General features: G+C 45.3%; 1 protein-coding gene across 4 annotated transcripts in view; it reads left to right on the top strand.

The window, feature by feature from the left end:
- Window positions 1–21,626, top strand: part of Vps8 (VPS8 subunit of CORVET complex) — a 207,857-nt gene that overhangs the window by 112,100 nt on the left and 74,131 nt on the right. For all 4 annotated transcript variants that reach the window (XM_005071628.4, XM_013114582.3, XM_005071629.4 and 1 more), the window contains 4 exons: window positions 573–657; window positions 2,050–2,148; window positions 11,740–11,829; window positions 14,026–14,072. In XM_005071628.4, the coding sequence (XP_005071685.1) occupies window positions 573–657; window positions 2,050–2,148; window positions 11,740–11,829; window positions 14,026–14,072 (321 nt within the window). The remainder of the gene's footprint in view (window positions 1–572; window positions 658–2,049; window positions 2,149–11,739; window positions 11,830–14,025; window positions 14,073–21,626) is intronic.

Here is a 21,626-nt window from a genome sequence, read left to right as displayed (position 1 = left end):
AGGCAGGGGCAGGCAAATCTCTGAGTTGAAGACCAACCAGGTCTACAAGATTATGGCAGTTATATTTAGTAGAGATTATGAACAGTTTAGCATAATAAATAAGATACAATGTACCAACACTCACCTATTTTATTATATTTAATTTTGAACAAAGAAACAGATTATTGTAAATTATTGATACCTAGCACCAACTATTCTTTAGGAAATAGACAACATACTGTCTCTTTAATGCTTTTGTAAACAGCTTTCAGCAGCATTTTCAGTCAGGAGGCAGGAAAGAGGCAGGCACTACTCTGAGGTCTTAGATACATAACACCAGCAATGTACCCTTATCTGAAATGCCAGGGACCAGATTCCCTTGGACCAGATTCTAGAGGTTTTCAGGGTTCAAATATTTGCATGGATTTAAGATTTCAAGTCCAAGATGCCCTTGTATTGAAAATTCTTAGACCTGTGTTTGGCACTGAAAATGACATCATTCCCTTTTACCCTTGCTTGAGTAAAGTTCTGAATGTCAGAAGGCATCGCCACCTGCCTGTTTGGCAACTGAAGTTTGTCCTTTCCCATTCCAGCTATCAAATCTGTGAATTTATGTATGAGCGAGCACACCAGTATGACAAAATCATTGACTGCTACCTGCATGATCCATTGAGGGAGGTAAGTTTGAAGACTGCTTCACCCCCGTCTGAGCCTCCCTCCTGGTCTCTCTCCCCCAGCCATAGTCACTTGGTTTTTGTTGAGTTTTTGCTATAGTTAAAGCATGAGGTTTCTAAGCTTTAAGTGATAGAATCTGATAATAACCAAATGTAGACTTAAATATTGTGCTAGGGAAGAGGGTTGGGGTGTGGCTCTGGAGGATAACAAGGGCAAGGCAGGCGGAGTCTCTGAGAAAGTAGTGTGTAAACTGACTTCTGGCATTAGAGAAGCCACTCAGAGATGAGCTCTGAAATAGGGAGGAGTCACAGGAGGAGTGCACAGGAGGAGTGCTCAGGGAGGAGTTCACAGGAGGAGTACACAGGAGGAGTGCACAGGGAGGAGTGCACAGGGAGGAGTGCACAGGGAGGAGTGCACAGGAGGAGTACACAGGGAGGAGTACACAGGGAGGAGTCACAGGAGGAGTACACAGGAGGAGTGCACAGGGAGGAGTGCACAGGGAGGAGTGCACAGGGAGGAGTGCACAGGAGGAGTACACAGGGAGGAGTACACAGGGAGGAGTGTACAGGGAGGAGTGCACAGGGAGGAGTACACAGGGAGGAGTGCACAGGGAGGAGTGCACAGGGAGGAGTGCACAGGAGGAGTACACAGGGAGGAGTCACGGGAGGAGTGCACAGGGAGGAGTCACGGGAGGAGTGCACAGGGAGGAGTACACAGGAGGAGTGCGCAGGGAGGAGTACACAGGAGGAGTACACAGGGAGGAGTCACGGGAAGAGTGCACAGGAGGAGTACACAGGGAGGAGTCACGGGAGGAGTGCACACGGAGGAGTGCACAGGGAGGAGTGCACAGGAGGAGTACACAGGGAGGAGTCACGGGAGGAGTGCACAGGAGGAGTGCACAGGAGGAGTACGCAGGGAGGAGTGCATAGGGAGGAGTGCATAGGAGGAGTGCACAGGGAGGAGTGTTCATGGAGGAGTGCACAGGGAGGTTCCAAAGTAGGTAAAATGGGCATCTTCAGGGAACTGAATGGAGATCGCATGGGTGAAATGAGGATCAGTATAGATGGAGCACAGTTGACAAGAGCAAGAGAGATCTGAGATGAAATTGGGAATGTGGACAGGTATTACCAAAGCCAAAAGTATGCATCCAGTTCGCTCACGGAGGGGTAGCAAACTGGGACCAGATTTAAGTGGAATAGATGTAGAATTTCAGAGAGTCTGTCCTGTGGCTTACGTACTTACTCTTCCTCTAGTGCCGGTTTCCATAAGCTCTCTCCCAATCCAAGTGCTTTTTCATCTTCTAATAATAGATATTTATTGAGGCCGGCACCTATAGCAACAGTCTCTGAATTCTGCCCGAGTAAAGGGCTGAATGCATTGTCTTGTGCTCTACAGGAAGACGTCTTCAATTATATCCACAACATCTTATCTATTCCTGGCCACAGTGCTGAGGAGAAGCAGTCTGTGTGGCAGAAAGCCATGGATCATATGGAGGTACCAACTCCAAATCCTTCAGGAATTCTTTTGACAGTTTCATGTTTATGTAACGAGTTTTAGCATTTTCACGCCTCTTTCTCCTCTCATTCCCCTCCATCTCTCACTAGAACCCTTCTCAAGTCCCCCTCATACTTTTGTCTTAGTCAGGGTTTCTATTGCTGTGAAGAGACGCTATTACTATGGCAACTCTTATAAAGAGAAACATTTAATTGTGGCAGCTCACTTACAGTTCAGAGGTTTGATCCATCTCATCATGGTAGGGCATGGTGGCATGCGGCAGACGTGGTGCTGGAGAAGTAGCTGAGAGCCCTACATCTTGTAGGCAACAGGAAGCAGTCTGTGTATCACGCTGAGCAAAGCTTGAGCATATTTGAGACCTCAAAGCCCACTTCCACAGCGACACACTTCCTCCAGCAAGGCCACACCTCCTAGTAGTGCCGCTCCCTCTAGGGCCATTTTCTTTCAGACCACCACAACTTCCATGTCTTCTTTTTGTGTGTGACCCACTGAGTGCCCAGGTGTGGGTATAGCAATGGCTATTCCATGGAAGAAAATAATGCCCATCCTCCAACTACCACTGACTGCCCATAGTCTCTGAGGGGGGATGGAGCCTCACGGGCCCTTCTCCAGGATGAGATGGTGATGGGCTCAGAGTTGAACAGGTGACCAGCCACAGCTGCAGTAAGTTCGAGAGTGCGTCTGCTGTGGCATGTCCAAAAGATGTCTTTTCGTTGCATGTCTCCCCTTCCTCCCGGCTTAATTCTTCCCGTCCCTGCTTCTGAGCCCTGGAGTGGGTGACAGGACTGAGCCTGGCCCCACCGCTTGTTCTCAGACTGTAGCCAGCTATGCGTTTCTGCATTACCTTCCCTCCGCTGCTGTAAGAAGGTTGGCTAGAGAGGGCTGAGCACAGCTCTAACCTCCAGGGACCGCCTGGAGCTGCGGCTGAAGTGTGAGCACGTCCCTTACCTCAAATGGAGGCTGGAGCCGGGACTGTTAAACCTAAACTGCGCCATTTGAATGGGTAGTTTCCAAGTTAGCGTTTGCTAAGTAGTGGCAGACGTTATAGGGGTTTTCTCAGTTCTTGTGCTTTTTCTCTTTTTACATAATTCTTTATTGATTCATGCACCTCAGTCCCTCTCATGTCCCAGCCCCCCACTTCCGCCTCTCACCCTTGCAGCATGTGTCCCCTCCAGATTAGTTTAAAAACAAACAAGCCACCCTGCTCCTCCATCTTCCCAGCACCTCTTCATCCATCCTAGTGGCATCGGGAGCTGTGGTGTGTCACACAGTCAGCCCCACCTGTGAAATGTTCGTCGCAGTGAGCCATTGTTCTGGTTCGAGGCCTCTTGGATATCCTGCAGGACCAGTCCCTTCATGAGCTCCAGCAGTTGTAGCTGGGGTAGATGCTGGGGTAGATGCTGGACCCAAGGCCCAGGATGTGGATCTGGGTGGCAGCTCAGCTGCTCAGTCTGGGCCACTGGGGCTGTCCCTTCAGGTGAGGGGTGGAGACGGCTCTCCTGAGTGCCTGCTGCAGGGTCTAATGAGGGCCAGGGCCAGCTATCCCAGGGACAGAGGCGGGGCAGGTGGGGGGCAGCTCAGCACAGCCCTCGGATTTCAGCACACATGGTGCCTATTATTCCCTGTGGTGGCACAGCCATGGGCATCATCACAGATCTCAGCAGCAGCAGGAACACAGACCCAGACATGCTCTTGGCAGCAGCCATGTCACTATGGCCCTGGTAGCAGCACAAGCTGGTGACAGCAATGTCCTTTGGCATGTGTCCAAACCCAGGGCATCTGTTCATCCTCCAGTGGCAACAGGAGCCATGGATACCAACCCAGACCCTGGTTGCTGCTGGGCCACAGACCTAGACATGTCCCATGATAACAGCCTGGTCCTAGACCACCCCTTGAACCTGTGGGGTAGTGGAGACCACCTAGATTGTCATGTCCCCAGTGCTGGCACAGCCCTCAGACACCAACATGGTACAGACCCATGGCATTTGTATTGCCTTCAATAGTATTAGGAACCATGAACATGAACTCTGACCCTGGCTGCTGCAAGGCCATGAACCCAGACATGGCCCTCGGCAGCAGCCCTGGCCTGGACGGACACCATAACCCCAGGTGACAGTACAGGACACGTAGGATGGCATGGCCTGAGTGGTGGCACTGCTCTTGGACACCAACATGGCCATAGTTACAACACCGGGGCCAGTTCTACTGTTTGCCCAAGCAAGGTACAGGGTCTCTTCTTCTGATTGCTGTAAGGAGCTCTCGTGTGCTCTTCGGGCAGGGTGCAGGGCCCTCTCCCCAGTGTGCTGTACCTGGGCTCAGTCTGCTGTCTTATGGTACCCAAGACCAACTGCCTAGGGGTGGCACCACCCACAGTGATCTGGGCCTTCCCCTATCAATTGTCAGTCAAGAAAATGCCCCACAGACCTGCCTACTGGCCAGTCTGATGGAGGCATTTTCTGAGGTAAAGTTCTTTTTTCCCAGATGGCTCTAGCTTATAACATAAAATAACTTTTGGTCTATAAATATTTCATAGTATTCTGCAGATCTATCTATGTCTATAGAACTCATCTGAAGATGGAAGGTCTATCTATCTTCAAGTATCTTTTTCAGTTTCTTCCTTCACTGCTCCAAAATTTTCACTGTAAAAGTCTGTCACTTCCATAGGTTTATTTCAAGAGTTTTCGTTGGTTTTGTTTTTAGCTTGTAGTGAATAGGATTGCTTTCCTGATTTCTCTCAGAGTGTTCATTACTATTCATTATATAGGGACAGCTACTGGTTTGTTTTTCATGTTGATTTTGCATTCTGCTAGTTTACTGAAAATACCAGTTTAAGAACTTTCTGGTAGAGTCTCATGACCGTCTTTTACATATGAGGTCATACTGTCTGCAAATAGGAGTGAGTTGACTTTGGTGTCATTCCATGTTTTAATGGAAATGGCTTCCAGTTTGTCTCTTATTTAGTATTAGGTGACTGCAGCAAACCTTTATTATGTTGAGGTATGTGTTCCTTCTGTTCTTTCTCACCCCCAGGTTTTTATCATGAAGGGATGCTGTTGTATTTTGGTAAAGCTTTTCTGCGTGTGTTCATATGATCTGTGTTTTGTCTCCTTGAGTCTATTCAGGCAGTGTTTTGCACTCATTGATTTGTATATGGTAAACCATCCTAGCACACCTGAAATCAAGCCAGTGATAACAGTTGTGGGTGTTGAAATTAATTTTCCACTATTTGAGAATTTTTGCATTCATGTTCATCTGGGATATTGACTTCAATACTAGTTTGTATTGTGTCTTTATCTGGTTTTAATATTGAAGTAGTATTGGCTTTTGCTACAAGTGTGGCAGTGGCCTTCCTCTTCATTTTGTGCGATAGTTTGATAGCATTGGTGCTAATCCTTGAAGGTATTGTATTGCAGATACCCCCTCCCCCACCTCGGCCTCCCCTTTCAGGCCTGTGCTTTTTCAATTGGGATACTTATTTTTGCTTTAATTTCATGTTGGTTATAGATTTGTTTTACTTGTTTCTGCCTTTGTGGTTTAATTTGATGGGTTGGATGTGCAGACATTTATCAATTTTTACTAGCTTTCCAATTTATTGGAATATAAGTTTTCAGAGCATGCCCTCACAGCCTTCACTATTTCATTGATTTGTTGTAATGCCTGAATCTTTAATTTTATTAATCTGGATCTTTTTCTTTCAGTTAGTTTTAACTATGGACTTGTCAGTGTTGTGAAGAACCAACTTTGTGTTTTGTTGGTTCTTTGTATGTTCTTTTTGTTTCCATTCTATTGACTTCACCCTGATGTTTTTTAAAAAATATGTTATTTTATTTATGTATGTACATATATGATAGTATGTGCACATGTGTGTACAGAGGCTCAAAGAGGGCATTAGACTCCTTGGAGCTGGAGTTATAGGCATTCACGAACTGACCAATGTGCATGCTTGGATCCGAACTCTGGTCCTCATGATTGAGACATAAATGGTCTTAACCACTGGGCCATCTCTTCAGCTTCTCTGTCCTGATCTTACTGGTTTGGGATGTGTTTTGTTCTTATTTTCTAATACACTGAAATGCATCATCATTTATTTAAGAGACCCCTGATTTTTAAATGTAGGTATTTAAGGTTGTAGGCATTCCCTTTAGAACTGCTTTCATTGTATCCAATTACATCTAGTATGTTGTGTTTCGAATCTAGGAATTGTAAATTTCCCTCCTGATCACCTCTATGAGGATTCGTTTGTTTTTGATTTTGTTTTTTTCTAGAATTCACTTTGTTTTAGTCCTTTGTGAGCAGACAGAATAGAAGACATATAAGTTGATGGATCCTGCTTTAATCTAATATGCATTGTTTCATTGGAGAATTGAGGCCATTAATGTTTAACAGTTATCGAAAGGTATTCATTAATTCCTTTCATTTTGTTGATTTTGCAATGTTTGGGACTTTCCTACTCTTTGCTTGCCTCTGTTCTAGTGCACTTTTCTTCTACATGGCTTCGTTGATGTTTCTTTTTCTCTTCAGTATAAAGGATTCCTTCAAGTGTCTTCTGTAGTGTGACCATGGTGGTTGCAAACTCATTTGGCTTATGTCTGTGAGGAAAGTTTGTTGTTTGTCCTGTTGTGGTTAGGTCTCTGTCGCTGTGATAGAACACTGACCAGAAACAAGCTGGGGAGGAAAGCCTTCATTTCATTCTCAGGATGGCACATCACGGGGGGGGGCGTAGGGGGTGTGTGGGGGGGAAGTGAAGGCCGGGCCCTGAAGCAGGCACCAAAGCAGAGGACTTGGGAACTGCTTCCTGACTCCCCTCTGCTGCTTTTCTTATGCAACACAGGCCACCTCTCCAGGGACAGCACCACCCACAGTGTTTTGGCCCTCCTGTGCCACTTAGCACTTAGGAAAATGCTTCAGAGACATGCCCAGGGAACCATCTGACAGGCACTTCCTTGCTGAGTCCCCTCTTCCTAGGTGTCTCAAGTTGACAAGCAAGAGTAGCTGTCATGAGCCCACTCACTCCTTGTCAACTTGACATACAAACATACCATGGTTAAATAATAACTTTCCTTTTTTGGTTTGTACTCAAGATCTCATGTTAATATTAATACTACAGTCTAAAACATGACCTACCAGTTTAAAAAGTCCAAGTTCTCATTGAAAAAAAAAAGGTCAAAATCCATTAGCTGTGGATACCTGGAAAATCCAAAAATAAGTTACATACTTCGTAATCCGAGAAGGAAGAACCAGGCACAAATACAGTCAGAACAAAGCAAAACTCAGATCCAGCAGTGTAAAGTCTTCATGTCTGATATCTCTGAAGAGATTCATGTGTGGTCTTCTGAACTCTGACGGGCGTGGGTAGTACCACCTCTCCATTCTGCCGTCCACAGTACACATAGCTTGTCTCTGCAGCTGAGGCCGGCTCCACTCCATAACTCCCACTGCTCTCGATGTCATCCCATGGTCCAGGCATCTCCAGTCTGCTGGAGTCTCCTCTGCAGCTGAGGCTGCACCTTCAGCAGTGGCCTCCTGGCCTCTCTCTTCAGGAACTAACCTTGCCACCAAGCTGTGGACCAACCCTCAGCTGCTCTCCACGACCTGGACCTTCTACTGCACCTGGGACTGCCCCTTCACCAGTGGCATCCCCTGGCCTTTCCTGTTGTCAAGCCTCAGCTGCTCTCCATGACCCCTTCATGCCTTCAAAACCAATACCACGTGGAAGATTCTTCAATGTTGCTGAGTTTGACTTCCAGCTTGAGGCGCAAACTTGACTCCCTGGACCTCATCTTCTATGTGCTGACCCTGAGCAGATATTTCCCAGAAGATTTCACCACAGTGATGCTAGTCTCAATCATTGAGCAAAGAGGTTTCCCTTCACAGATTCTTCATTTGAAATATCACACAAATGGCTTGGATAGTCTATGAGGGAGTCTCACACTTCTCTCTGGAGCCTCACAAGCTAGGCGGCCATCACCAGTAAGGCTTCCAGCATTCTTATCTTCCAGCTCCCATAGAACAGCTCATTAAGCTGAGCACTTAAGGGCTTTTCCAGCCCAGAGTTCCCAAATCCTTCACAAAACATCAGTTTCACCAGAGCAACAGCCCTCTCTCCAGTGCCAGAGTCTGCTCAGTTATTTCTGACACTGGGCTAAAACACTGATTAGAACCAGCTTAGGGGAAGAAAGATTCATTTGACTTACAGGTCCCAGTCCGCTGTTGAGGGAAAGCAGGGCAGGAACTGAACTGGAGACCACATAGGAACACTGCCCAGCATCAGCCGCTGGCTTGCACACTGTCTGCCCCTGGCTTGCACACTGTCTACCCCTGGCTTTCTTGTCTGCCTTTCTTAGACATCCCAGACCTGTCTCCACTGGATGGTACCTTCCATGGTGGGCAGGGCCCTCCTATATTAATCAGCAATTAAGAGAATAATGGTATAGACATGTCCATGGGATGATGAAGACAATCCTTCAGTTGATAATCAAGATAATCAAGAAGGAAGGCTTTTCTGAAAGCAGTAATGGAGGTTGGCAGTTATTGTTTCAGAACATGGAACTCAAAATTACTTGTCCTTGGATTTCAGTGTTTGTGTTTAGACGTCTGCTGCATCCTGAAGGCTTTGCCTTAATGTCCAGGCCCTACTTTGAGGAGCCATCTGTCTGGCCCAGCTGATTTATCTGTGCTTGGAAGAAGAGTGGACTGAGGACAGGAACAGACAAGAGACTAGAGATAGAGCTGGGAGGGCACCCAGTGAATACTGGGATCAGCCCCAAGTTTATTACTCAAAGTTCTTGTACACCCCAATCCAAAGGGGGGAGGCAAAAGAGATACAAAGAATAAACGAGCATAACTACCTTCTCAATACCCAAAACCTCTGGTAACCACACCCTAAACCAAATATCCTGTTGTTAGGTGAGACATCTGTTAGCTACACCTTAGGCCAGATATCCTGTTGTCTAGGCAAGACATACAATATCCACACCTTAGGCTAAACAATATGTTTAGCCTTGAAAGGAGCAATAATAGGCTTGCCTTATGTCAAGATGGAGCAGAGCCACTTCTGTGGGCCTTGACACCTTTATAAGTGGCTTAGTGTTCAACTCTTGGAATTTCCAGCATTCTTTCTTTGTTCAGGATGCTATAATGTGATTTGATAAAGTCCTTTTTCTGGTCATACCTGCTTGGCATTCTGAATGTTGTCTGTATGGGAATGGCTATCTTTGTCCCTAGATTTCAGAAAATTCTACTATGATTAAAAAATTGTTTTAAGATTTTGCTTGCATACATGTATGTGTACCATGTGTATTCCTGGTTTCACAGAGGCCATTAGTTCCCCTGGAACTGGAGTTACATGTAGTTGTGAACCACCGAATGGGTGCTGAGAACTGAATCCAATCCTCCACAAGGGCAACAAGTGCTCTTAACTGCTGAGCCGTCTCTCTAGTGCCCCCTGCTAGGACATTATTGACTATATTCTCCTCCTCCACCTTGTGTTTGAGTGCATGTGCTGGAACGCACACGCCCATTTCTGAAGTCCAGAGGTCCACCTGGTGTGTTTTCCTCAGTCTCTCATCACCTTGTTTTTTGGAGGCATGGTCTCTTATTGAACTTGAAGCTTGTCAGTGAGCTAGACTGGAGGACCAGTGAGCTGCAAGGGCCTGGGTTTGGCCCACTTCCCATGTTATTGGCTTATAGAAGCGTGCTGCTGCACCTGGCTTTTACGTGGGTGCTAGGCATCCAAAGTCAGGCTCTCATGCTTCAGCTAATAACAACCGTTTGTCTACATGGCAAGTACTTTATTGATTGATTCTCCTCCTCTGCTTTGTTTGTATTCCCTGTATCCTTAGTTTTTTTCCTTTTTTTATGTGTACGATCAGTAAATTTGTTGTTGTAATGTGTCCTGTAGATCTGTCATGTTCTATTCCTACTTTGTTTTTTATTTTCATTACTGTCGGATGTTTTGAATCATCCCTACCCCGCCCCCACCTTCAGGCTCTGAGATTGCTACTTGATCTGCTTGTGAGGCTTCCTACTGAGTCTCCATCGGATTTGTTGAGTTTTCATTTTTAAAAATTTGATGCATTGTTTCAGGGTTATCACCAGTGAACTTCTCATTCATGTCCTGTACCGTCTTCCTGGTTTCGTTTAGCTTTTATTTGTATTGTTTTTAAATTCACTCAAGGACTTGTCTTCTTTGATTTCATTGGACATTCTTCGATCAGTCTTTTGAATTCTTTGTTGTTTTGTCACTCTCACTGGAATCCATTACTGGGGAGTTAGTATACCGTGCTGTTCTACACTGGGTCTTTGCATTTATCTGTGTATTGTGACTGCATTTGGGCGAAGTATTCCCACAGAGGCACAAATGGAAAGGCAGTGCTGTAGTTCTTTGTACTTCTGTGATAAACACCACAACCAAAGCAACTTGGAAAAGGAAAGGGCTCGTTTCATCTAACATGTCCAGATCACAGTCCAGCACTGAGGGAAGGCAGGGCAGGAGCTCAGACAGGAACCTGGAGGCAGGAACTGGTCAGAGACCATGGAGGAGTGTTGCTTACTGTCGTCAGTCTCTGTGAGTGCTTGAAATTAAACCTGGTGCTCTGGAAGAGCAGCCAGTGCTCTTAACTGCTGAGTATCTCTCCAGCCTCTCAGCTAGCTTTTTTGTTGTTGTTGTTTTCGAGACAGGTTTCTCTGTAGCTTTGAAAGGCTGTCGTGGAACCTGCTCAGTAGACCAGGCTGGCCTTGAACTCACAGAGATCTGCCTGCCTCTGCCTCCCAAGTGCTGGGATTAAAGGCATGCGCCACCACCCGGCTTCACCTCGTTTTCTTACACAGCCCTGGTCCACCTGTCTAGTACCATGTCATCAACAATGGCCTGGGTTCTCCCACATCAGTCATCAGTCAAGAAGATGCCCCACAGATGAGTCTGATCTAAGCATTTCTTCAGTTGAGATTCCCTCTTCCCAGGTGACTCCGGTTTGTGTCAAATTGACAATAAAAAAGCTAACCAGTGCAGGGAGAGTGCTGAGAGAATCCCAGAAGGGAGAGTTCCAAAGACAAAAGAGTATCCAGCAAGGTCACGGATGTTCAAGGAGATGATGACACATGGAAGTCTTAGATTTGGTAAACGTGGATCCTCTTAAATGGGTAGTAACAGTGGTTAAGACTCAGTCCCCTCACGACTCAGGTTGGCTTCCACAGACACTTCTGGTGTGTAAATTGACCCTGCACCAGAGGCAAAGCTCGGATTTTACCTAAAGAAAGCATGAGACTCTTTGGGGAGCTTGGGGGCTTTCACTCTTCTGTGCACCGATAGCTCCATGGCCAGAATCCAGAATTTCATAAAGTCCACTGTCTCCAGATCCTAGAGTAGCTAAAAAAAAAAAATCCTAATTCTGATTTACTGTGTGGGATCGCTCTCACTTTGCTAATTGATAATGTGACCCCTAAATTAAGGCCAAAGCAGAATGTCTTGAAGTATACTGTGGAAGCTCATGGCAACAACAAGCCTCTTGTCTTCGTGTAGCCCATTGAGCGTACCATAAGAAAACACCTTGTCTTTTCCATTGACTGCAGGAACTTGTGTCGCTGAAGCCCTGTAAAGCTGCAGAGCTGGTCGCTACTCACTTCTCTGGACAGATTGAAGTAGTCATTGGGCAGCTTCAGGTAAGGACCGTGAGCATATGATGGAAAGGACATCTTTGTTTGAGGGCTTCTGACCATAGTTATAGCCTAAATTCATAGCTGCCAGTTATTATGGTGGGGTGTGTGTGTCATGTGCTATGTGTGTGGTGTGTGTTGTGTATATGTGTGTGTTGTATATGTGATGTATGTGTGTGTTACATGTGTGTGGTGTGTGTTGTATATGTGTGTGTTTGTGGTATGTATTTGGTGTGTGTGTTATATGTGTTGTGTGTGATGTGTGTTGTGTATATGTGTGTGTTATGTATGTGATGTATGTGTTACATGTGTGGTGTGTATGTGTGTGTGGTGTGTATGTGGTGTGTGTTAGTTACATGTGTTGTGTATACTGTGTGTATACTGTGGTGTGGATACTGTGTGTGTTGTGTATGTGTGTGTTGTGTATGTGTGTGTGGTGTGTATGTTGCGTGTGTTCTATGTGTGTGTTATGGGGGTAGGAGCAGCTAGAATGATGCTGGGGCCCAGGGAAGGGCACATGGTCAGACTGGGGGGCACCAAAGGAGTCTGCTTTCACCACTCAAGCCCAGAGCTTCTCTCCTTTAAAAATCACATCTGCTGAGCCGGGCGTTGGTGGCGCACACCTTTAATCCCAGCACTCGGGAGGCAGAGGCAGGTGGATCTCTGTGAGTTCGAGGCCAGCCTGGTCTACAGAGCGAGTTCCAGGACACCCTCCAAAGCCACAGAGAAACCCTGTCTCGAAAAACCAAAAAAAAAAAAAAAAAAAAAAAAATCACATCTGCTGAACCTGGCTTCTTCCAATGCTTCTGGATTGTCTTGACAGGACTCCCCCACCCACCCATAGGAAGAGACAGAGAGGGCTGTTGAGTGAATGTCATTCATCAGTCAAATAAAAGACAGGTGTAAGAAAAAGGCGACTATTTGATTGTGGTTTGTTTGTTGAGTTCTACTCAGTTTTTTAAAAGAAATTGTATTTTAGCTGGATGGTGGTTGTGCACGCCTTTAATCCCAGCACTTGAGAGGCAGAACCCTGTCTCAAAACCTCACCGCCCCCCCAAAATTGTATTTTACTGCCAAGTTTTAATGATCTTATAAACCCCATACAGCTCTTATGTAGTTCCTTTACTTTTAATACAATTTGCTTCTAGAGAATAGTTCCCAGAACTCTTGGAATGAAAAATTAGCCAGAATATTAAGTTATAACCAGGAGGAAGTCATGTAAAATAAAATAAAGCAATATAGAGAAGACAGGGTATGAAAACTGATGTAGACTAATGACTATATGAGTAAGTCTTTTTAAAAACTAAAATATTTCTGTACTTGCGTGTGTGTGTGTGTGTGTGTGTGTGTGTGTGTGTGTGTGTGTGTGTGTGTGTGTCCCTTTCCAGTGTGAGATCAAGCCTTGGGTCTTGTGTGTGCTAGGCAAGGATTCTTTCTCAGAACTACACCCCTAGCCATAAATATATTTAAAATTGTATTTAAAATGATATTCTTTTCACTTTGGATGCTCCCTGCATGTTAAAGAAATTTCAGTACATAGAAAAAAGTGTAAAAACTCATTTTTGTTTAGTCTTCTTAAGATCTTTGAAACTATATTTATGTGGTATGAGAAGTTTAACCTTATTTAATTGTCACTATTGTAGGACAAAGGTGGGAAGGTACAGCTGGGGTTTGGAGGTGATGGTAGCCGTGGAGTGGTTGGTTTTGGTTTCGTTTCCACGTAAGAAACTGAACACTGAGTCACACGGTCATGTAGCTAGTGAATGTTGGAAACAGGACCCAGGGTTTCGGGTGTACTGATGGCTAACGCTTCACAGCTGTGGTTGATTCTGTTGCAGAGATGATGTGTGGATTTTGCAGGTCATTGTTGATTTGGACCTTAAACATCCCCCCAAGTCTGTATTGTGTCCTCCCCTCCCCTGCCACCATTAACTGTCTTGCAGCAGGCCCTGTGAGAGGCAGAGGACAGGTTGAGGTTACCTCTGCAGCCCAGGTCCACTGTCAACAGCGCTGGCCCCTTGAGGCCAGCTTGCTTGGGAAGGGGCTTCTGTTTGTCCTTCCACACTCAAGTGACTGCAGCACTGAGGTAGGAACGGCTCATGGAGGCAGCACCTGCCCTTTGAAGGGGCTGTGGAGAGTGCTTGAGCATTGTGCGATTGTTGAAATTTGGGATTTAATTGTACTTTTTACTTTTCTATTCAGAACCAGGTTTTGCTTTTCAAATTTTTGAGGAGTCTTCTTGACCCAAGGTATGTTAATAAACTTTGGCTTTCATAGTACACATGTGGAAGGATGGAAAGACAGAAGCTGGGGTTAAGATCCTGGCCCTTGGTGTTCAAACAGTAAATAGCTCTTTATTTTTAATGTAAGAAGGAGTGATTACCCGGATAAATGGTCCATGCCCTGAAAGCAGATGTGAAGTAGTACTTCCTTTCCATTCAAACATAAGCACATATGTATCTCGAGCTCTAATTGGTCTTAATAATAGAAGCCCGGAGTCAGATATAGAAAGATCAGAGAGATGAAGGAGCAAGTTACAGCCTCACATTATCTAGCGAACTTCCCAGCTGAAAAGAGAGTTCCTGTTTTCTCCAGCCTATAATCCTTTCTCCACCTAGTCTCTCACTTCCTGTCTGTCTGTTAGCTAGTGGCAAGCTCCGCCCTCTGATCTTCAGGAGTGCTTTATTTGTACAAGCAAGATATCACCACACATATATGATGAGTTCCCACTGGTGTGAATAAATAACAAGGCCCTACATGCAGACTGTCCATTCAGGAAGGACCCTTTCTGTCCTGGCTTTCCCCAGCCTAGTCCTTACTCTGGAGTTCCCAGCCCATCCGTCAATTTACTCACCCTCACTTGAATGTTTAGTTTATATTAACGTCTTGGTAGTATAGAAAGGATAGTTCAAATGTCATTGTCGGTTGCTACTCTAAAAATAACCAAATCACAGAGAAGCAAACCCTAGGAGATGATGGAATTAGCCATGGATATGTGAGTAAATCAGGGCCACGTGTGAGAGCCTGACGTTCTGTCGTGACTGGGTGGAATGCCTTAGGTGTCACGACGTGTCTTTAGCTGTGTGCTGGGTCACATCAAGCGTTTTATACAAGTCCTGTGGACATGCCCCGGTGCCTCACTTCCTTCCCCTCTCATTAGCGCCTCTGGCCCTGGGACAATTTTGCTTCTACTCTCTTCTCATCCATACACAGGATCTTATGCAGTTGTCTAAGTCTAGCACCCAGGAACAAGAGAAAAGCAGAAAAGCATGCAATATTTGTCTTTGAGGCTTAATTTGCTTAGTATGTTTCCAGTTACATCCATTTTCCTGCAAATGGTGTGACTTGCTCTTTGTGCTGAAAAAATGCAGTGTGTGTATAAACCACACTTCTTACCCATCTCTGTTGATTCACAGAGCTATTGTGGATATGCTACAGTAAACATTGATGTGAAGTGTCTCTGTGATGTGTTGACTTGGGGTATTTTGGATAAACACCTAGCTGGGTCACATGGTGTCTTAGTTAGGGTTCTGTTGCTGTGATGAAACACCGTGACCAAAAAGCAAGTTGGGGAGAAAAGGGTCTGTTTGTCTTATACTTCATATGACTGTTTATCATTGAGGGCAGTCAGGATTGGAACTCAACCAGGCCAGGGACCTGGAGGCAGGATATGATGATCTGTCTTATACTTCATATGACTATTTATCATTGAGGGCAGTCAGGATTGGAACTCATGCAGGCCAGGGATCTGGAGGCAGGATATGATCACCGAGGGGTTTGCTCAACTCAATTTCTTATAGAACCCAGGACCGCCTGTCTAGAGATGGCACCACTCACAATAATCTAGGCCTTCCTCCTCCAATGCTAATTAAGAAAATGCCCTGCAGGCTTGCCTACAGCCTAATTTTATGGAAGCATTTTCTTAATTGAGGCTCCCTCCTCTCAGATGACTTTAACTTGTGTCAGGTTGACAAAAAACTATCCAGCACAGAGGGGAAGGGCAATTTTAGTGTTTATTGTTACGGAGCACCCACAGTGGCAGGACTAGTTTATACTCCGCTCACTAGTGTGTAAGGCTTTTCTTTTATCCTTATCCTTGACAGCATTTGCTGTTTCTGACTGTCCCATCGATAGCACAGGCAGAATCTCAAATGTAATTTTTATTTGCATTTCTCTATTCCCTATGCTTATTGGCTATTTGTTCTTCATTTTAGTCCTTTGTATATTCTACATAAGACTTATCTGTCTGACGTATAGCTTGCACAGATCTCCTTTCTGTAGGCTGTCTCTTTACTCATTGTGTTGTTTTGCTGTGCAGAGCCTTTTAATTTCAGGAAGTCTGTTTGTCTGTTGGTGCTGTTTCCAAGTAGCTGCGGTCCTGTCAGAAAGTTCCGACTTACACTGACATCGTGTTTTTACTACTTCTTCCACTGCCAGTCTTAGAGGCAGGTTTGACATTGAGGTCTTTGGAGTTGATTATTATGCAGGGTGAATGATAAGGATTTAGTTTCATTCTCCTACATGAAGCTACCCATTTTCCAGCATCATTTGTTGAAGTGTCTTTTCTTCAGTGTGTATTTTAATGTTTCTGTCAAAGATTGGGGGCTGTAGCTGTGTGGTTTAAAAGTAGGACCCACCCCCATTCTGTGCTTTTATCTGTGTGTCCATTATCCTTTATCTGTTACATCAACATCAGGCTGTTTTTCTTACAGTGCTAATACAGCTTGATACTGGACATGGTAAGAGCGCCATCACAGTTCTTTTACCTCCAGATTTTGGCTTCTTGATTATAGCTTTTCTGACTTATCCGAAATAGGCTCTCAATGTAGTTATAATCTGCATTTTCCCAGTGCCTAAGAATGTTGAACATTTTTTATAGTATTTGTTACCCATTTATAGTGCTTTTTGATAGGTACTTTAGGATCCCAGATAGTGGGTTTCTCTGCTGACTGGATAAGCCAGATCGAGCTGAATTAAAAAGTAAAGAACCAGGTTTCATCTGAGCAAAGCATTCCTGGGTGGCTCTTGGAAAGGGGGCAGGAGAGAAATCACATGGCAGGTCTAGAGGCAGGGCCTTAAAAACCCTGTAGGCGAGGTCTTGAGTTTTGGAGGAGGAGCCTGGACTTTCGTAGACTTTCTGAGGGGCCAGTGCTTGGAGAAGGAGGAGTGGGGCTGAGGTGGGGTTTCTAAGCAGAGTTTTCAGCCGAACACTTCTGGGAATTCTGTAATTAATTGGACCATTTATTGATGGCAGTTGGGTGCTTTTTTTTGACATTTAAGCTTTGCAGTTTTAAAAGTGTACATCCCAAGTATTAATCCTGTCTGATGTGTAGGTGGGAAAGGGTCTCCCCCATCGGATGGTTTTTTTCACTCCACTGATGGTTTCCTTTGCTGTATAGAAGCCTTTTGATTTCATTTTAAAAAATTCTTGGCTATACTATGCATCAAGATGCTTTTGCTGTATTTTCTTTTTTAAATGAAGTTCTTTGATCCACTTTGAATTGATTTTGTTCAATTGAGAGATATGGTTCCAGGATAATTTTTCTGCAGGTAGAGATCCAGTTTTGCTAGAACTGTGTGTTAAATAGGAAGGTATATTCCCTGGTATATGTTATTTGGCGCCTTTGTCAAGAATTAAATGTGCATACCTGTGCAGGTTTTCCCTGGGCCCTCTAGTATTTTCTGTTGGTCTGCATGTCTGTCTCAGTGCCAGCGCTGTGCCTGCCTGTCACTGTAGCTCTACAGCATGGAGGCGTCCACTGGAGAGAGAGGCATCTGTATCCTCTTCTATTTCTCTCCCTCCAGCCGCTCCCCAGGGCCTGGCCCACCGCCTCTCCTGACTCCTGCTGGCCACCAGCCCCTGCAGGACTCCTGACGGACTGCCATCTGTGCAGAGGGCACTTTTGGTGGACACCACCAAAGGGCACGAGTGTACAAGCAAGTTTACATTCGGAGCTCTTTGTGTGTGATTTTCCCCAGGAATGCTGGTGTGGCTTTTGTTAACAATATCATGCAGGGCCCTGAAGTATACAATAGGGCTTTTCTTGTGGGAAAACTCTCAAATCATATGAAGCAGTGTATTTTTAAGTCATCAATCAAAATAAAGTAAAAGCTAAACATGAGTGACTTTGCCAAGAAGCAAAATATAGATTATGGAAATGGCTCTGGTTCGTCATCGGATCTGTCGGCATTTCTGTGGATATCTTTGAAAGGACATCTTAGGATACCAAATGGGGCACCTCAAAATCAAAAACTAGAACACAGTAAATACTCCTGAACCTGTCCCTCTTCAGTGAGTCCCCAGTGGGAAAAAGGTTTGTCAGCCTGGTCAGCCTTGTCTCCCCTTGGTAGTATATTGCCTGAAGTCCAGATTCAGCATTTTAAATTGTAGCATCGTCTCTTTGTCTCTCTTTCCTCATTCTTCCCTAATCCCCACCCCCATGTGTAGCCCATACAAATTTATTTCTTTATTCGGTACTTACAGGGAGATTGCTATGGTTACTCTTTTTCTAACTCAGACCTTTCCCTTCACTTTCTTAGCAAATGGCTTTATCGACTTATTAAATCATTTAGTAATCTCAGCTGAAGCCTGCTGAGCATGGTGACTGGCATGGGAGATCAGATGGAGATGGCAGCAGAGCCCTGCCATCAGAGAGCTCACGTCCCACTAGAAGGCACGGGCGGAGGTGCAGGCAGCTTTCATGTGCTGCTGTGGGATCCTCAGAGATGAACGGCTTTCCCTTTCTGACTCACTGTCGCTATACCTTCTTACTGTACCATGTAGTCCAGGTGTGGCAGGATCTATGTGTAGTGTAGGCTACTCTGGGGGCCAGGCCAGGAGGCTCTCACTTGAGCCCACAAATTTGAGACCAGTCTGGGCAACTGAGACCACATCAAAACAAGCAGTTGAAATCTACAGACTCCTCTCTCCCACGTCTCTTCAGTATGAGGCTCTTATGTAAACACCCTCATCTCCTCCGTCCAGCTTGTTTGTACCCTTCGTGAACAAAGCATGCATTTGTCACCCTCCTTTCTTGAACCTTTTTGCTCCCGTCACCCGCAGCAAAATCCCAGCTTTTGTTGACCTGACCTGGCCCACCTGTCCAGCTTAACAGGCTTCCTTCCTCTTGTCCCCGCTGTCTCTTCACCCCTTAGCAGTACTGGGTGGAGTTGGACTGTCCTTGGGACTGTTGGCTCCCCAGTAATGGCACAGACACTTACTGTCAATTGTGAAAGCTAGTTGATAGCTTAGGCTTCTTCGTAACCAGCTCTTATAACTGAAATTAACCCATGTTAATGTGTGTTCTTTTATGAGACTTGGTTACCTGTACTCTGCATTGCCCATGCTGCTTCCTGCCTTCTCTTGGCATCTCCGCCTTCTTCTTCCCAGCATCCTCTGTGCCTGGAAACCCTGCCTAGCGACTAGCCACTTAGTTTTTCAATAAAAATATCAGATTATTAACACCAATCACAGTGAGACACCTTCACAGCGTACAACAAGATTATTCCACAACCCCTGGGCAGCTCGGGACGCACGCCATTTCCGTCCCTTGGTGTGTCTGTGTCCTCATTCCTCCACACAGCTTTCATGAGCACAGCTCACCTGCACGTTGTCAAGGCTGGAAAGCAGTGCGTGTGCTTTGATGTTATTCTAAAGAGCGATTGATAGGAAAGCAACTATCTTAGCATTTGTAATAAAAAAAGCTATCCTAAGAAGGAAATAGGGAAGAAGGAGAATTAGACACTCGTGAGTCTGATTGACTCCAAATCAGCAAGCACGACAACATGAATGAGGAATACCAGAGGCGGAGAAAGATGCGGACACTTTGATCAGAGGAGAGCGTGGGTGTGGCTAGCCACATGCTGTCTGCCCTGGCCAGTTGGTGAAAAGCAGGAGCTTGTTCTGCCCCCTTGGAGGGTTTGCCCTTTGCGGTGCATACTTCTGACACAGTGACAGCTGGCATGTTAGTGCCACAACTGAAGTTCCATAAATTCTCTATTTTTAACCCTCTTTGCAAATACTCATGTTTCTCCACTTTGCAATGAAAAGGGCTCATTAAAATTCTACTCCTCTGTGAGTAGAGATTGCTGTTCTTTGCCCTGCTCCCTTTCTGCCTGTCTAACTTATTTTCTGCCTTCCCTGACTTTAATTGGATAGTTTGTGTGAGTCCATTGAACAAACACACACAAAAAAAACAACAGCAAAAAAAACCCCAAAACAACAAAAAACAAAAAAACCTGGGGCTAAGAGCTAGTTCCATAAGTAAAGGCGCTTGACAATCTGAGTCAGTCCCTAGGACTCCCATAGTACCCATAGTAGAAGGAGTGGTTCCCACACATTGCCCTCTGGCTACCAGATGTGCACTTTACCCCCAAACACACACACACACTAGGAGGGGAGGGAGATAAGTAAATAAATGTAAACTATATTTTAAAAAAGAAAAACCCTTTCCAGTGGCTGCCCTTTGTTTAACCCTCTCCTGCCTGCCTGCCCGCCGTACCCTTCACTCTGCGCTGTGCTCTGTGCACCATTGCTCTCCTGAGCGCCATTGCTCTCCTGAGCGCCATTGCTCTCCTGAGCGCCATTGCTCTCCTGAGCCGTGAGCTATCTGACAGTGCCTGTTCTGCCTTCAGTACTCTGTCTGTAGACTCAGGCTCTGACCCGTGTCTTCCCACTCTCTGAAGAGCTACTGTCAGCATTTCTTGTAAAGCAGATGTGTCAGCAACACATCCCCTCCATTTTTCTTTGTCTGAGAAAATACTTCCCTTTCAACCTTTTAGAGCTAATTTTGCTGAATTACAGACTTTCAGTCACTGTTTTTGCTTTTCCCTTTGGCACTTTAAATTCTGTTCCTGCTCTGCTTGCATGGTGTTTGAAGAGGTCTAATGAACTTCCCATTCGTTCTCTCCATCTGTGTCTCTGGTTTCCCTCCGGCCTCCTCTCCACCAGGCTGTGTCTGATGCCTGTCTCTGTGGGTTTTTTGTTTGTTTTGCTTTCAAACATTTATTTTCTTGGTATTCTTTACTCTTCTGAGAACTATGGTTTAAATTCAGTTACTGTTTATTTCTTTTCTACGTTCTTTTTCCGTCTCACAGTTTAATGTGTGTATTCATTCTTTGGGGCCTTACTGTAGTTCTTGGCTATTCTGTTCTGCTTTTCTTCCTAGGTGTCCGCTGTGTCTTCCGAGTCTGTGTGTTTATGTGGTACTCCTCTTGCCTGACTGCTTCTCTCACAGCGCAAAGTGTGCTAGCCATCTCACACCGCGGCACCGCGGCTGGGTCTGCTTCTGTTGCTCACTGCATCTTTTCAAACCGCATTGCTTTATCTTCTCATATGTCCTCTAATTTTGGGATGAAAGCCAGACATCTCCATGTAAAAGAAACTGGAGTAAAGAGACCTTCAGATTTGGAGTTTACTGTAGGTGTAATGTCTGAAGCTGGAATTTCCTTTATTTTTCTCTTCTTCCTTCCCTTTGGGTTTCCATAGAAGCTGCTTCTTGAGGAGAGTCTGGGGCACTCATTTCCACCACCGTTCTTCAGTTGGCTTTTAGCTGTTGAGCTCCTGTCCCTCCTAGTGGTCACGGAGTGTCAGCTATAGGCAGAGCTCTCCTGTCCCGCAGCCATTCTCAAGTAACCCACAGGGAGAGTTAAGATTACCTATCAATTCTTGGCCAATAGCTCAGGCTTGTTACTGGCTAACTCTTACACTTAAATTAACCCCTATTTCTTATCTAGGCTTTGCTGTGTGGCCTGGTACCTTTTCTCAGAATGGCATGTTCATCTTGTTCGCTACATCTGTTGTC

This window comes from Mesocricetus auratus, unplaced genomic scaffold, assembly GCF_017639785.1.
Source record: "Mesocricetus auratus isolate SY011 unplaced genomic scaffold, BCM_Maur_2.0 Super-Scaffold_100008, whole genome shotgun sequence".
Taxonomy (NCBI): Eukaryota; Metazoa; Chordata; class Mammalia; order Rodentia; family Cricetidae; genus Mesocricetus; species Mesocricetus auratus.
Note: the sequence above shows the minus strand (reverse complement) of the source record. Positions and strands in the feature narration are given on the sequence as shown.